Here is a 15,977-nt window from a genome sequence, read left to right as displayed (position 1 = left end):
GCACGTGAGGCCAGTTTGGGAGGTGTGAATTCCAGGGCTCTTACTACTTTAATAACTGGCAGCATGGTGTGCCAAAGCCCCACGCAATGATACATCTGTTCAGCTGGCAACTACAGCACTGGCCCAGGTGACCTCTGCAGCGGGACTGTTGGCCAGATCACAGAGGACACAGAGGACATTAATCATGCCATGAGAGAAAGAATATGCTTAAAACCACAGCCCTGCATCTCAAAAATCCAGACGCAGTACAGAAAGTTGAACAGGATTACATGCATCAAGCTGGAAACCAGTTGGAGTCCAAGGGTAAAGGTGAATTAATTGCATGTCCATCGGGCGACAGATTTAATAGGTTTAATTAGAAGCATTATAACGCAGCTCACACATCAATGCACAGGAAAGAGTCTCAGATCTGCGTCACCGAAACAATGAGGAAGCACCTGCTACTAATGCATATTTAAACGCATGTTGCGCAAAGTGCCTCAATATGGTTAAAATAATACAAGGGGAGATATTAAGACATAATACGCTTGACGAGGTGAGTTAATATTCCATGATTACACCTGGTTGCTTCCTCTAAATATAGCACATGTTAATACGCCACATCCAATCACTCATGTGCCTTTGTCTAAATGGACACAATACATTCAGTGGCACTTAAAAATTCTCTGAAGTTGATAAGGACACTTTAAACTTTGCAATTCTTAATGAAAAATAACTGAAATATTTATAATAATAATAATTATAATATTAATAATATTTTTTTTTAAATTAAGTCACATACAGTGAGGGAAAAAGTATTGAACACGTCACAATTTTTCTCAGAAAACTTAATTCTAACAGTGTTGTTGACTTAAATTTTTTTACCAGATGTTGATAACACCCAAATAAATTCATATATGCAAAGAAAACACAACTTATTAATTTACAAATAAAGTTATGTGTAATAAAATAAAATGACAAAGGAAAAAAGTAATGAACACATAAAGAAAGAAAGGTGTAGAAAGACAGTGAAGGTTCAGACAGCAGCTGAAATCTCTTAGTAATTATTCAGCAACCCTCTACCCTTCATCATTGTAAATAATGAAGATAAGTATAATGAAGATGAAACCAGAGTGGACATTTCAGCAAGACAATGATCACAGCCAAGAAAACTCTCAAATACTTTCAGAGAAAAAAAATCAAGCTGTAGAATGGCCCAGCCAATCACTTGACTGGTATACATGCAAGTATAAACATGCATTGTTGTTCCTTATGTTTTACAATATTACTATAAAACAAACAGCAATTATGGCAGCATAAATAAAATATTCATTATAAATGTTAAGTATAAAAATATAAAGTCAAAGCTACAACTAATCTCTTTGATGCTGCACAATTACAAATGTTTACTAGTTTTGAGCCTATTTTGCTTGCTAGATGGTATTTATATCAAATGCTTTAAATATAAAGTCACAACAAGTTTCAGATGAGAAAAAATATATTTGTTCTGCAGGAAAAATGATAATAAAGGTAAAACCAGCCAGATTTACTTTCTAGTCTACCTGGTGGATTTTCAATTATTTCATAAATAAACATATTTACTTCTTTGTTTATTTTTCTGATGCTTTAATTTTCCAATAACATTTTATTTGATGTGGTAGATTTAGTTAGGTTATGATTAAAATTATACTTATATTCTGGAATATATTGTAATAGCAATTAAACTTTAATAAAACTAAATTATTTCACTAGGATTTTTTTTTCGAACTGTTTTTTTTTTATCTTTTATGAATAAATGATAACAATAACAAAATTTCAACATTTATTTTCTTGTTTCACCAGCAGTGTTTTTCTTTCTGGCATTTGTTTCTTCTAACATTCATTTATAAATTCCTTCTAGGCATCCTGCACTGCATACACTCTTCTTTTTTAGCTTTCTTTTGCTTTGTGTGGATGCAGTTGGATTAGAATTAATCCAAGCACAATCACACCGGTGTGATTACAGAACCATGCTGAATTCAAAATAAGATGGCTTGCTCTGAGGCATAGAAAATTATACACAGTGCTTATCATAAATCACAACTTATAAGTGTTTTCAAACAAATAACATTTAGTTTAGGTTACTGACTAGCAAAACATAACATTTAATCTTTGTAAAATACATGCTGATGTCTATGGAGACAGCTATAAATATTATTTTAAATATAACTGAGCGAGGTGCTTTTTTACCTAAGATACACAGTGAATATGTTACTAGTACATTTTCTCTATTCATCCCATAGTTTAACAGTAATTTCCATTCTAGAATTTAAACCATACGGACAGATTGGATTCTTCCTAATTAATCTTTTCCATCTTATCCGTTTTCCACTTTGCTGCAATTGACACCTGTTGTCAGCATAATGATACAGGTAACAAAGCGTAGAAGTGAACACATATTTGAGATGAGAGAGCTCATCCTAATTAAAAAGTGAAGAAAAAAAATAGCCTTCACACAAAAGAGATATTTTTTATGTAAACAGAAGTCCACTTCACATCAGCACTAGCTTATTTATCAGTTTTATTTCCTCATTTAAATTCACAAGGAGGAAAGAACTCACTCTGTGGCTTAACATCATGCATCAGCTTTCCATCTGCAGAGAAAAAAAAAACAAGAAAGGAGAGAGAATTACAGTCCGTCCCCGTAATACTTCTTGCAAACACGCTCTCTGATTCTCATCACGGGTACATGTCCAACTGCAGGCTATGCCAACATCAGCTGTGGAGACTGTTGCTGGGCATCACTGGCATTGGCAGCACTTGGCAGATAGTTTTGGATCACTTAGGCTTCAGGATGTTTCCATCCTTCATTAAGGACAAGAAATCAGAGAGGATTCTCATCATAATAATAGCTACGAGGGAGACATGGAGAGGAGTAAAGGGCATGATGCCATCACCTTCATCTACTTTCAGCAGACTATTATCACACTTCCCCGAGCTTCACGATGAATGTTAAAGGAGACATATTATACACCTTTTCATAGGGTGGCAAATAAATCTCTGGTGTCTTCAAAATGTGTCTGTGAAGTTTCAGCTCGAAATACCATAGATTGTTTATTATAGCTTGTGGAATTTGCATCATTTTTGTGAAAGCAAAAAAGTATGTTTTGTGTGTACCTTTAAATGCAAATGAACTGCTGCATTCTAGAAAAGGGCAGAGACTTTATAAGCTATTCTGACACTCCAGAAACAACAAAACAGGCAAATTTCACAGTCAGAAATAGACCCTTTTCACATTTCCAGGTTTCTCAGTAGCGGAAGTTGTCATAGTCAGGAAAACTTAAGAGTGCAATGAATGGGATAGTAAAACAAATTGGTTTTTTTGCAATCTTATTTGCTCAAATAATAATAATAAAACAACAACTCCATGATTATGTTATAAAAACTTCCAGAAAATGGAAAAAAAAATGTGTGAGACTGAATACTGCAGCCAGAGGACAGAATAACGGCAAATTTACTGTCCTGCCCCATAGACGCTGGATTAGAAATGCCTCTCACAAGTGATAATTAGTTTTTGTAAATTCAAGCAAAAATGACATAATACATACATAAATTTATCTGAATGTGCATACGTTTAAAAAAAAAAAATCGAAGTATTGAAAACTTTCAAGGATTTAAGATGCTGATGACCGTTAAACGCATCATAACAGGCTTATGAAAAGGGTCCATTACCAGTAGAGGAAAGTAGCCTGACGTGCAGTGTTGGGTGTAATTAGTTACAATGGTAAAATGGGCGTGGTTAAGCGTATTTTAACTGAACCCATCAAACTAACATCAGCAGAAAAGCCCTGCCACAAGCAAATGGTCAGACTTTGATTAAAGGTTACCAAAGCAAACTTTTTTCTGTGAATTAAGTTTTTTAATTGCATGCATTAACCCTTTTACATATACGATAACACTGGTGTGATTATTACGTTAAGGATATTCCAGACATTTTTCAAACGCAAATGCAAATTGTATTTTCAATTGCATTTTTCAATATGTGGATGCATAAGTTGTGATATAATCCAAATGCAATTGCAAATCCCAAATTACCGTTTGCATTTCCGCTTTTGAAAATATACACAGAGACTGCTACATTTCAATTGAAAAAGCAAAGACCACCTGTACGCGCTTTGAGCCTGACATAAATAAATAGCAATATTATTTGCCAAATTAGCTTTTTCTTTTTCTCTGTGTTGTGCATGCCATGTAAACTCAATTATAACCATAAATCCTTATGCATTTGAATTTCAGATGTTTACACAGAAACCTGTAAATCAGATGAGAGGCATGTTTTAAGGGTGCATTTAAGCGTCACAATTTAAGCATCCACATATTGAAAATGCTATTGAAATTACAATTCGTATCAATGTCATCAACTGCTAAATTAAAAATCTGACTTCTCATGCTGAGACACAACGAGATATGCGGTGTTTGCATTAAATGTATCAGTGTTTTTAAACAAATAACATCTATTTTAGGTTTCAGACATTCAAACACACATAACTACTAGCAAAACATAACATCTCAAATTTGTAAAAAATAAACAACAACAAAAAACACTATAGAATGGCAATAGTAATTATTTTTAAATATAACGCTTTTTTTTTTTTTTTATATATGTGTTTTTTTTTTACATAAGATACACACTGTGTATGTTACTAGAACATTTACTCTATTCCTCTCCCAGTTAAACAGTCGTTTACTTTCATTTAGTACGGAAATTATAAGTAAACATGTAAATCCAGCAGATCTTTTCTCTCTTGCAGTGTAGACTAAGCATGGCGATCCCTATCACCCATCATATATCAAATAATATGATCATTGTTAAATTGTTTAAAAGACATGTTCTTATACATATTTAAAAATTGGAATATTAAATAACTTACAGAATAATTAATCCATTTGTAAATATTTGAAAAGGGATAAAAGAAACAAAGCCAAATCTATAAATAATTGCAGTGTGTTATGATAAACTTAACTTGTCACCATGGGAATTTTAAAGTGATGCATGCTAAATAATGGTAACAATAAAACATTCATTAAGGGGGTCAACAGGACTACTTAGAAGTTACGTGTGAAATGGTTAGTTGTTCACCCAAAGAATAACAATATGCGCTAGCAAAATAAACATTGTAAATTGTGAATTTTCTTTTGTCTAGGAGAGCAAAATCTTAATGGCAAATGTTTCCGTTTTTGCAGAGAAAAGCTTACCTAAACAAAGCTAATATGTTGTTATTTCTTTTTTTTCTAGGATTAAAGATGCAGATTTGCCTGCATTGATTTTCCTGATAGGTCCCCTTTGAAATTCAAGTGTGCAATATATTGAGAGTTCTGTATGTGATGACGATGCAGCTGATGTCTTGAGCACATACTTACTTTGCGTGCACAATCCTCCAGTGCAGTTCTCTGTGCTTTGACCTTCTCCCTCACACATCTTGCCTCTGTGACGGGGTGGAGGATCGTTGCACTCCCTCCATCGCTGTCTCTCACACTGCGCACTACACATCGTCCACTCGCTCCACTCCTCCCAAACTCCATCCACTGCAGAGCAGCACAGCGGGGTAGCCGTTTAAGGAAGGTGAACAGCTGCTCTGGGCATTAACTGCACTTGGCAATGAACTTATGAGATTTCTAGAGACTTCATAAACTTGATTAAAAGTGTTTTAATGGTTCATCTCCTGACCAATACAAATTTCATCTGCATATTTTCAGTAAATCCAAAAAAATATGAAATGAATAAGGATAAAATGTCATCTTCAGCTTGTTCTAGTCTTAATTGGTTATTCATCCTGTTATAAAGCTAATAATAATAATAATAATAATAATAATAATAATAATAATAATAATAAAATGACTTATGGGATAATTCCACACTTCCCCAAACTCTAATCACCAGTTTATTCACTTTAAAACTATTCACAGGGCATATTTAACCACATTTATACGACATATAAGTTTCTCTCCACATCCTAATTGTAAGTTCTGTGAACCACAGCGTCCTGATACCTTTTTACATATGATGTGGGAATGTCTGGAGGTGCAAAAACTTTGGGATTCGGTGCTGGACATTTTATTGATAGTTACAAAAATTTGTTTCCCCAAAGATCCTGTATTGTTATTATTGAATGATAACTCTTAATTTCCCCTAAATGCAAATGTCTGTAAATTTTGGTTAGCTGCTTCAACTGCTACAAAGAAAATGTTGGTACAAAGGTGGAAACCATCTCATGGTCTCTCAGTTAAGCACTGGTTACATTCACTATTGGAAATACTATATCTGTAACTGTCATCAGCACGGATCAACCATGCTAAACTGGATATTCTTATGGTATGGAAAATCTATATATTCAACGTCAAAGAAATCTTGGACACTCGTCTGATACTACGAATGTCAAATTTAATGTAAATTATCTAACAGCTTGGTCTAAACTACAGTTATTCTGTGTTTCCTGATGTGCGTATAATGGGGTGGGGGGATGGGGAATATATATTAACAGATATATAATATCTGTTAAAAGTATTTTTCTATCTGATTGTAAAAAATTGAATATTTTCATTTTCGGGGGAAAAAAACTGAATTACAAAAAACAAAAAAAAAAGACTTGTGAATCTAAATTTGTACACTATTATTCATATGTTTGCTCTGTGAAATAAAAAAAAATCGTATCTATTAAGTATCTTATTTACCAAGGGCTAATTAAATTGTCTAAAAGTCAATGTAAAGACATTTATATTGTTACAAAACATTTCATTAACATTTTATTTTACTCTCACACACACACACACACACACACACACACACACACACACACACACACACACACACACGCAGACGCACACGCACACGCACACACACACACAGATTTATTTTATTTTTGCCATTATGACAGTAAATAAAATTTTACTAGATCTTTTTCAAGACACAGTGACATTTAAAGGCTTAACTAGGTTAATCAGGTTAACTAGGACGGTTAGAGTAAACCAAACCTGAAAAAACATAATCGAAAAAAAAAAAATTAGCTTAAAGGAGCTATTAATTTTGTCCCTAAAATGCTTTTTTTTTTTTTTAATAAAATAAACACTGCTTTTATCCTAGCCAAAACAAAACAAATAAAGACTTTCTCCAGAAGACAAAATATTATCAGACATACTGTGAAAAGTTCCTTGCTCTGTTAAACAATTTTTTAAAAACTTTTCTTTCTATACATCAAATAATCGAATAGAAAATAAACATTGAAAACTATTACTGTTTAGTAATTAATATTTTTCTAGTTAATATATATTTAGATAAAAAAAAATTAATTAAGCATTTGATCATGCGGTAAATATATAGCAGCAGTAATGTTGCTCATAATTTGTTTTGCTGCTTATACAGATGCATCATCACAGTATGTAAAGAAAAAAACACTATTAGATTAAACTTATTACAACTTAATTTCAACGCCATTGAATGGTTTATTGAAAATAATTACTTTAAAAATAAACAAGGAGTCAGCTAGGCACATAATTATTTAAATCATTCTTGATAGAGATCAAAACGTGACAATAACTAATAACTTTACCAGAACCAAATAAATCCAACTTTTGAGTAAAAATACTTAATTAGTTCCCTAATTTATCATATCAGTCAAATCAATGTATGATTCATTTAGAATTAGAACATTTATTATGCAAACCAACAATAACTTTGATCTGATCAAAAGACAAATTGAGTTTTCAAATGAATATATATTTAGATAAAAACATTGAAGTTGAACTAAGACTAATATTATATGAGGTTTGTAAAATTCTACTTTAAAAGTTACATGAAAGGTTATTATCAAATCCTGCCAGCATTCAAAATGAACTAAAAAGCCAAATCCAGCCAATGCTACAACCTTTTTAACATTGAAGTTCATGTCAGCTAAATAAATAAATGAATGCAACTTCGAAGTGAAATAAGGTAAGCATAAAATAGCTTTTGAATTAGTAATGACTAAATAATAACTAGTTAAGAAGCTTGATTTTTTCTATAAGTGATTAATAAAATGCATGTTTTAAAATTTAAACAGAAAACAAGTAGTTTCAATTATGACATTTTGCAGTATTACTGTGTTCCTGTATGTTAATCATATAAATGCAACCTTGGTAACATTAGAGACTTTTAATTTAATTAAGCATTTAATCAAGCTTCAAACTCTGAACAGTAGTTGCCACGCTGTGAACATATAACAGCAGTAATGCTGCTCATAATTTGTTTTGCTGCTTATACAGACACATTATCACAGTATGTGAAGAAAAAAATACTAAGAGATTGAACTCTAATTAAAAATTAATTTCAATGCCATTGAATGGCTTATTAAAAATAATTACTTTAAATATAAACAAGGAGTCAGCTTGGCACATTTAAATCATTCTTGATAAAAATAGATCAAAACAAGACGTTAATAACTCGGCCAGAACTTTTAGCCAAAGAAATCCTCTTTTTTATAAGTAATTGCAACATTTTCTTAATTAATTAGATTAGTTCCCTAATTGCCATCACATATCATATCAGTCAAATCATTGTGTGATTCATTTAGAATTAGACCAATTAAGCATTTTCAAGCTAAACGGTGTACAAATGATTAAATAAAAAACATTTATTATGCAAACCACTAATAACCATGCTTGATCTGATCGAAAAAGACAAATCGAGTTAAAACTGGAAAAAACCAAGCACAGCATGTACACTGACTCCGCTAAGATTAAATGAACCACACAACATTTCTTTATTCTCATATGTGAAATGAAGAATATAGTATGATGTCTAAAAAGTGCTACGCTGACTGAAAACCTCCTGTGAGTTTGGCAATGTGAGGTTGGCAGGGATCTGACCTGGACAGACTGCATTGCAGGCGATCTTCTGGACAGACATGCCCTCGCAGAAAGCCCCTCCGTTCAGAGGAGCAGGGTTCGTGCAGGTCCGAGAGCGTTTCTGAACTCCTCTCCCACAGTTCACACTGCAGGAAGACCACTCAGTCCACAGAGACCAACCGCCGTTCACTGCAGAGACAGAGAGATCAGCTGCTGAGTTAAACAACAACTGCCAAAAGAAACGCAGACTAGAGGTCAGGAAGAAAATCTTCACTTAAATGTGTGCTCTGACTTTTTGTAGCTCAGCTTTGAAACTGCATGTTTTACTTGTAAAACCAATGCCATTTATACTATTTTAAATCTGATTTGTTTTGATAGGGTCACACACTACAGGGAAAACCGAATGCTAAATGCAAATGATAAAATACTACTGAATATATTATTGTGGATAGTTACAGAGGTGACACAGTGGCTCAGTAGTTAGCACTGTTGGCTCACAGTAAGAAGGCTGGGTCAGTTGGCGTTTCTGTGTTGAGTTTGCATATTCTCGCCATGTTCGCGTGGATTTCCTCCGGGTGCTCTGATTTCCCCCACAGTCCAAAGACATGCGGTACAGGTGAATTGAATAAACTACATTGGTGACATGTGAATGCATTGTATGGATTTTTCCCAGTTCTAGGTTGCAGCTGGAAGGGCATCTGCTATGTAAAGCATATGCTGGATAAGTTAGTGGTTCATTCCGCCATGGCCATCATTACAGCCAAAGGAAAATTAATAAATGAATGGATAGTTACAGAAAACTAAGCAGTCTTATTCAAATCAAATCAGGTCTTTATTTGTCACATACACTTTCGTGTAGTGAAATTGAACCTCTAGCATTTAGAAAAGGAAGTAAGATACATCAGGAGAAAAAAAGAGCTCAATTTAGAGCTTTATGGAATGGCTGTGAATACTTTTGTACATGGGATTTTTCAGGTTTTTTATTTTTAATAAATTATAGGGTATTATGAGTAGAATTTTTAGAAAAAAAATGAATTTAATCCAATTTGGAAAAAGGCTGCAACATAAAGTGAAAAAAGGTAACCGCTATGAACACTTTCCAGATGCACAGTACAAGTCTTTATTTATCTTTGTAAAACAAATGGGGACTTTTTTTTTTTACAAAACCAGAAAGCTTTCTGTTCCTCTGTTGAAAGTCTATTTACCCAAAATATTGATGTTTCAAATGATTTATAAAGAGATCATAAAATAGACAGAAACTAACAAGGACTGTTTGTGTGACATTTCCTCATCCCAAAAATCTGTAAACAAAACTAAGCTACTGTAAATACAGCCTACAGCAGAGCCCACATACTATCTCCTCTTCTTTTGACTGCTTAAGAATGGCACTTCTTTCACTAACAACATAGCAAACATCAGCAAAAAGTACATACAGCCCTCCTACACTCTTCTCCCCTTAGAGATTGATGCTTCCAAACTTCTCCTTACTAACTGTCTACTACGAAAAAAAATCATCACTTAACCCTGCAGTACCAGATAACTGCAGATCTCTGACTCTGCTTCCCTTCCTGTCCAAACTCTTGAAAGATCTACCTTAACCGGCCAATACTCTGTACCAATCGGGCTTCAAAAGTGAGCCTTCCTCTGAGGCCGCTTGACTGGTGAGAACTACCTCAAAAGTGTCCATCAACATATTTTCTTGATCTTTCTGCTGACTAGAACATGTGAAGAATCCAATTCTTCCATCATTCTTCTCAGAATGGGTATCAGTGGCATTTTTCCTTACTACTTGGATGTGAATGAATCAATGCAACAGACCTCTCTAGCATTAAGCTAATGTTTGTTTATGTGAATGTCTTATTATGTCTTGCATTGACTGCTATACTGTGTGCACACTAGGTTAAGGTGAAGTGCAATTTTGTTATTCAATAGATAGTGTGGTTCAGCTATTATGTCGGTCATGTCAAACAATCTCTCTTTTCCCTCTTCATTTTGATATTTAAATTAAGGACAATTTAAAAGTCAGACTTTAGTTTAATTTAGCTTTTTTTTCTTATCTTTGGGACCACGTACATCTCAGCATAGGTCTTAAACTTAATTCCTGGAGGGCAGCAGCTCTGTATAGTTTTGCTCCAACCCTAAAAAAGCACAGCTGATCCAACTAATCAAGTTGTTCAAAAGAGTCTCGAACACCTTGATTAGTTGGATTAGCTGTGCTTGATTAGGGTTGGAGCAAAACTGTGCAGAGTTGCGTTCCTCCAGGAATTGAGTTTGAGACCCATGATGTGAAGAGTGTATATATCCTTCTATGATCAGGATTCACCTTTTTTACTTTGGCATATAATAAAACTATTAGTTTGTAAAGTATTCACCTGGTTTTGTAGTTTCTTTCTACACATTTCTTTTAAATGTCAGTTTTAAGTTTTGGACCGCATGGTAGTTGGAAGATTGGTAGTTTGTTTTTCACAAAGTATTGCCTTTTTCTTCATCCAATGATGCACCTAATTCATTCATTAATAACATAAATTATTTGTATTGCAAAGAAAACATGACAAATCAAATAAAAACACATTTTTTCAATTACTTTTTTCACTCTTGCTGACATACCAAATAATTTTGGAGCTAATTCAGTAGAAAGTTTATCATCATGCAAAAAAAAAAAAGAATAAATAAATAAAAAATTCAACTTTTGTAATGTTGTTATGTTGTAATGCTAAATATAATGATTAAATTGTGTGTATTATGACACTGTAGGACCAGATGAGAGATCCACCAATCAGAGAAGTACCCGAATATAGATCAGTTGTTTGACTGGATAAAATGAATGAATAATATCTGTACTTCCATGAGTCTTCAAGGCTGTAATAGTTTGCAACTTTAAATCTACTATATCATGCAGGAAAAAGCAATAATTTTTTTTATTATTACTGTTGTCTCTCACTTAGCTATACAATGCGATATTCTTAAAGATGTGAAGACAGAATGTTGCAGAGCATGCCTTATCTGAAAATGATATCAGCTTATGACTGCATAATTTTAGCCCCGATTTTGACTCGCCGACAGGTTGTGAGAAATCGGTGACAAATGCCTGAAATCACAGGCAAATCGGTGCTGGAGCAAGTGAGTGACCATCACACAGTATGAACTATCAAAGAAGCGGTCTGAGACAATTACCGATGAGTCGCAGATGCCTGTGAGATATTTGGCATGCTAATTATCTGGAGCTGTCGGCGATTCAAATCATGCTGTGTGAAATTAGTTGTAACTGAAAATGTCATCGGGGATCGCCTACAGCCAATGAGAGAGCAGCATTTACAAATATGTACATTTTCTACCCCATTAAAGGCTTCTTTCTCATTATATAGTTAATAACATAATATATACCACATGTTTTTAGCTGTGAGATGTAGTTTGAATGAAGTTGTCAGCCTATTGATTCTTCCTATTGTAAAGTCATGCAATGTGAAAGCCCCTGTCGCCGATACATCTTGCAGTGTAAACAAAGCAGCGACAAAACGCTAACCTTGATGGTCATGCAGTGTGAAAACATCTGTGACACAACTACTTTAAAAATCATGCAGTCTGAACTCGGCAAAAGTTTGCAAAAAGAGGAAGTATGTTTGGGTGCGGGCGCTGGAGTACTGCAGAATTTTTGACAAGTGACGAATGCCACTAAACTCCACCTATAACAGCTGTGTATAAATTACTTGAGTCAGGAAATGTAGAGTTGTTGTGTACCTCCTGAATGTAATGCTTGCATTGCATTGGCGATAACCAGAATTCTGTTAATAGAGTTATTCATTTGTACCTAAAACATTACTAATATTTTTGACATTAAAGAAAACCCTCTCCTGACCCTTTTTACTGAACACGTATGGAATTGGATAAATATTTCAACAATAACTTAGGTACTTAAAAAAAACAATAATATATGTCTCAGAAATAAAGGTAGAAAATATGTCACTGGGGCAGTACCTTTTTAAAAGTTACAGTTTTGTTCTTAGAAAGATCTTAAAGGTACATATAAATGCCCAAAAAGTACAAATGGTACCTCATAGTACCTTAAAAGTATAAAAGTGAACCTTAAAGGTACAAAAGTAAACCTTAAAGGCAGAGTGCAAGTTACAGGGGGTTTTAGGAGGGACTGACCAGAAGGATGTATGGAGGGGTCTGCCCTTTAATACTGAAATAGTTTGCTCTGATCTGTATTTTTAAAAATAATGTTAATAAAATAATAGATAATATAATTATGCATTTGACCACCCCTTTTATGGTTCATCCCATTGTGAGTGCATAATCACGCCAATCAGTCTATGCAAGAAAAAAATTCATTTAACAGAAACTGCAGATCTAGAGTACCGATAGACACTGTCAATGTTCGGAAGATTGTTTTCTAATAAAATAGTGATTTGTATCTACATATAGCTTGAAAGTAAAGTCAAATTAGATGCATAGTTTGTATAGTTTGCCCTACAATAACATCTGAAATAGCTAATCAGAGAATACTGTAGGTCAGAATTCACTAATCATTTCTCAAAACACTGAAAATTTTAATTTGCTCACTGATAAAAAGTACAAAAGGTATACTAATGTCCACCTGTATGGTACAAAAGTGTGAATTTTAAAAAGGAACCATCCCAGTCACAGCTTTTGTACCTTTATTTCAGAGTGTGCTGAGCTTAAAAAAAAAGCTGATTTAAAAATAAAAATCTAGTCATTTTTTATCATCCAATGTCATTCTTAAATGCAATTCTTTGATCCACACACACAAAAAAAAGATATTTTGTAAAGCACTAAACCTTTCTGACTTTATTTCATTGACAAAAAAGTTTTAAAGATTAAAAAGTGTCATGAGGGATGATGATTCAATTAGCACTTTTGGGCAAACTCCTGCTATTAGGGGTGTATAATTTAATAAGTTAGCAGTTAAATTGTGATAATGACGAACTTCACAGTGCTGTTGCAAGCTTTCAACCATTTAATAATATTTTTAGAAAACTGAGGAGTCAATGAAGCATATGGGTGCAGTCTTACCAAACACAACTACAGTAGCTGTAGTACTGCGTCTTTTTGCGACGATGTTAGTGGCGAGGCAGGTGTAGTTGGCAGAGTCGGAAAGTCTGGCTTCATTGATGATCAGATTGTGGTCAGCACGAGTGTCAATGTTGTCATCTTCAAGTGCGCTGACCAGTTCTTCATTTTTCAACCACTCCACCTGAAAAAAAGAGAAATATTTATTAACCAAGCTGTGAATATTACCCAAAGCTGCAAAGGAGCCCAAATAGGTACCAGAATCTATACACAATAAAAGTAGTACATTTTAAAAACTCTACTTTAATAGAGTAATTATTTATAATACATTCATTCATACCCCTGGAAAACACAATGGCTGAGAGCACCATTTGAGAAGAGGCTATTTGTGTTTAGCCAATTTCCTTCTTTATTACAACTTACTATCTAATCTATCAGATTTGGTCAGTGCCTTCAATAGAACATGGTTTATAAAATCAAATTCTAGCAGGAGCCGCAGCGATGGCCTCTTCGCCCCCTCATTCTCTGCTCTCATTACAGTGCTTTAAACTTTGTTCTATTCACGGCTCATTTCTCTGAATCGCATTAACCCTCATATATATAGTTCATAATATTCTTTAATTAGTTTGTGAGCTATATGACTAACCCAGATGCATAATTAGAGTAATTACATTGTATTATAAGGCTGTAAAATGCAGTTGGTGAAGTATGAAGTCAAATGGTACACTGTAAAAAAATGATTATAATTTAAAAGATCTGTTAAATGATACAGTTAAAAAAACTGTTAATTGGATAATGGAAAGTTCCCTTACTCTGTACAATCAAAACTATAATTGAATGAGGCATTTAAAGGGGACCTATTATGCCCTCTTTTAAAAGATGTAAAATAAGTCTCTGAAGTGTCTGTAAAATAAGTGTTTGTGTGAAGTTAAATGTGCCATTTTGGTGACTGTCACTTTAAATTCAAATGAGATTGTGCTCCCGTAGCCCTATTTTCTAAACAGGGTGAAGCTATTCCAATGTGTCAGCATAGTGGCAGATTTAAATACAAGACTAAGTTCCTATGCTAAAGAGGGAGAGATCGTCACTAATAGACAGGCCCCTTCCCCTCTGATTAGACGTATAAAGAGAAAGAGAAAATGCCAATCGAAAGTGTTTCTGCATTCTGTTTGTATGTATAATTATAAAAAATAAAATTAATACATTTTTACAATTACAAGCTGGTACAATTACAAGCTAATGCCACACAACTTTTTTTAGGCAAGGCAGGACATGGCAAGTCTATTTATACAGCACATTTCATTCACAGTGGAAATTTAAAGAGCTTTACATAAATAGGAATTAAAGAGACAAGAATAATAAAATAAAAACAAATAAAATCTGTTTCTGTGGGACTCATTCAGTGAAGGCAGTGTTTTCAGGCTTGATTTGAACGTGCCTAATGTTGGAGCACATCTGATCATTTCTGGAAGCTGATTCCAGCAGCAGGAGGCATAGTAGCTGAAGGTGGAATCACTCTGCTTTGACTGAACTCTTGGAATTTCTAGTTTATATGATCTTAAAACTCTGAGTGATCTATTCAGTGAGCATATCTGTAATGTATTAAGATCTTAGGCCAGGGGTGCTCAACCCTGTTCCTCGAGATCTACCCTTCTGCATAGTTCAGCTCCTACACTTACGAAGCACACCTGAACCAATTAACTAAGACCTGAACAGCGCTTGATCAATACAGGCAGGTGTGTTTGGATGGAACTGAAATCTGTAGGAAGGTAGATCTCCAGGAACAAGGTTGGCCACCCCTGTCCTAGGCCATTTAGTTATATATAGACATGTAATCATACTTTAAAATCTATTCTGAATGTAAGTGGGAGCCAGATTAAAGACCTAAGGACAGGTGTGATGTGCTCTGATTTTTTGGTTCTGGTCAGAATCCTGGCAGCAGCGTACTGGAGGAACTGTCTTTTTGGGAAGGCCAGTGAGGAGTCCATTACAGTAATCCACCCTGCTGCTGATAAAAGCATGAACAAGTCTTCACTTGAAACAAAGCATCTAATTATTGGTAATGTTTTTGGAGATAAGAGTATGCTGATTTACTTACTGCTTTAACA

At 34.1% G+C, this 15,977-nt stretch overlaps 1 protein-coding gene across 3 annotated transcripts in view; it reads right to left on the bottom strand.

The window, feature by feature from the left end:
• Positions 1–15,977, bottom strand: part of unc5db (unc-5 netrin receptor Db) — a 443,298-nt gene that overhangs the window by 52,496 nt on the left and 374,825 nt on the right. For all 3 annotated transcript variants that reach the window (XM_087253524.1, XM_087253523.1, XM_087253522.1), the window contains 4 exons: positions 13,873–14,053; positions 8,860–9,027; positions 5,380–5,544; positions 2,580–2,612 (listed from right to left, as the gene is read on the bottom strand). In XM_087253524.1, the coding sequence (XP_087109650.1) occupies positions 2,580–2,612; positions 5,380–5,544; positions 8,860–9,027; positions 13,873–14,053 (547 nt within the window). The remainder of the gene's footprint in view (positions 1–2,579; positions 2,613–5,379; positions 5,545–8,859; positions 9,028–13,872; positions 14,054–15,977) is intronic.

Source organism: Danio rerio, chromosome 5 (assembly GCF_052040795.2).
Source record: "Danio rerio strain M-AB ecotype USA chromosome 5, GRCz13ab, whole genome shotgun sequence".
NCBI lineage: Eukaryota > Metazoa > Chordata > Actinopteri > Cypriniformes > Danionidae > Danio > Danio rerio.
Note: the sequence above shows the minus strand (reverse complement) of the source record. Positions and strands in the feature narration are given on the sequence as shown.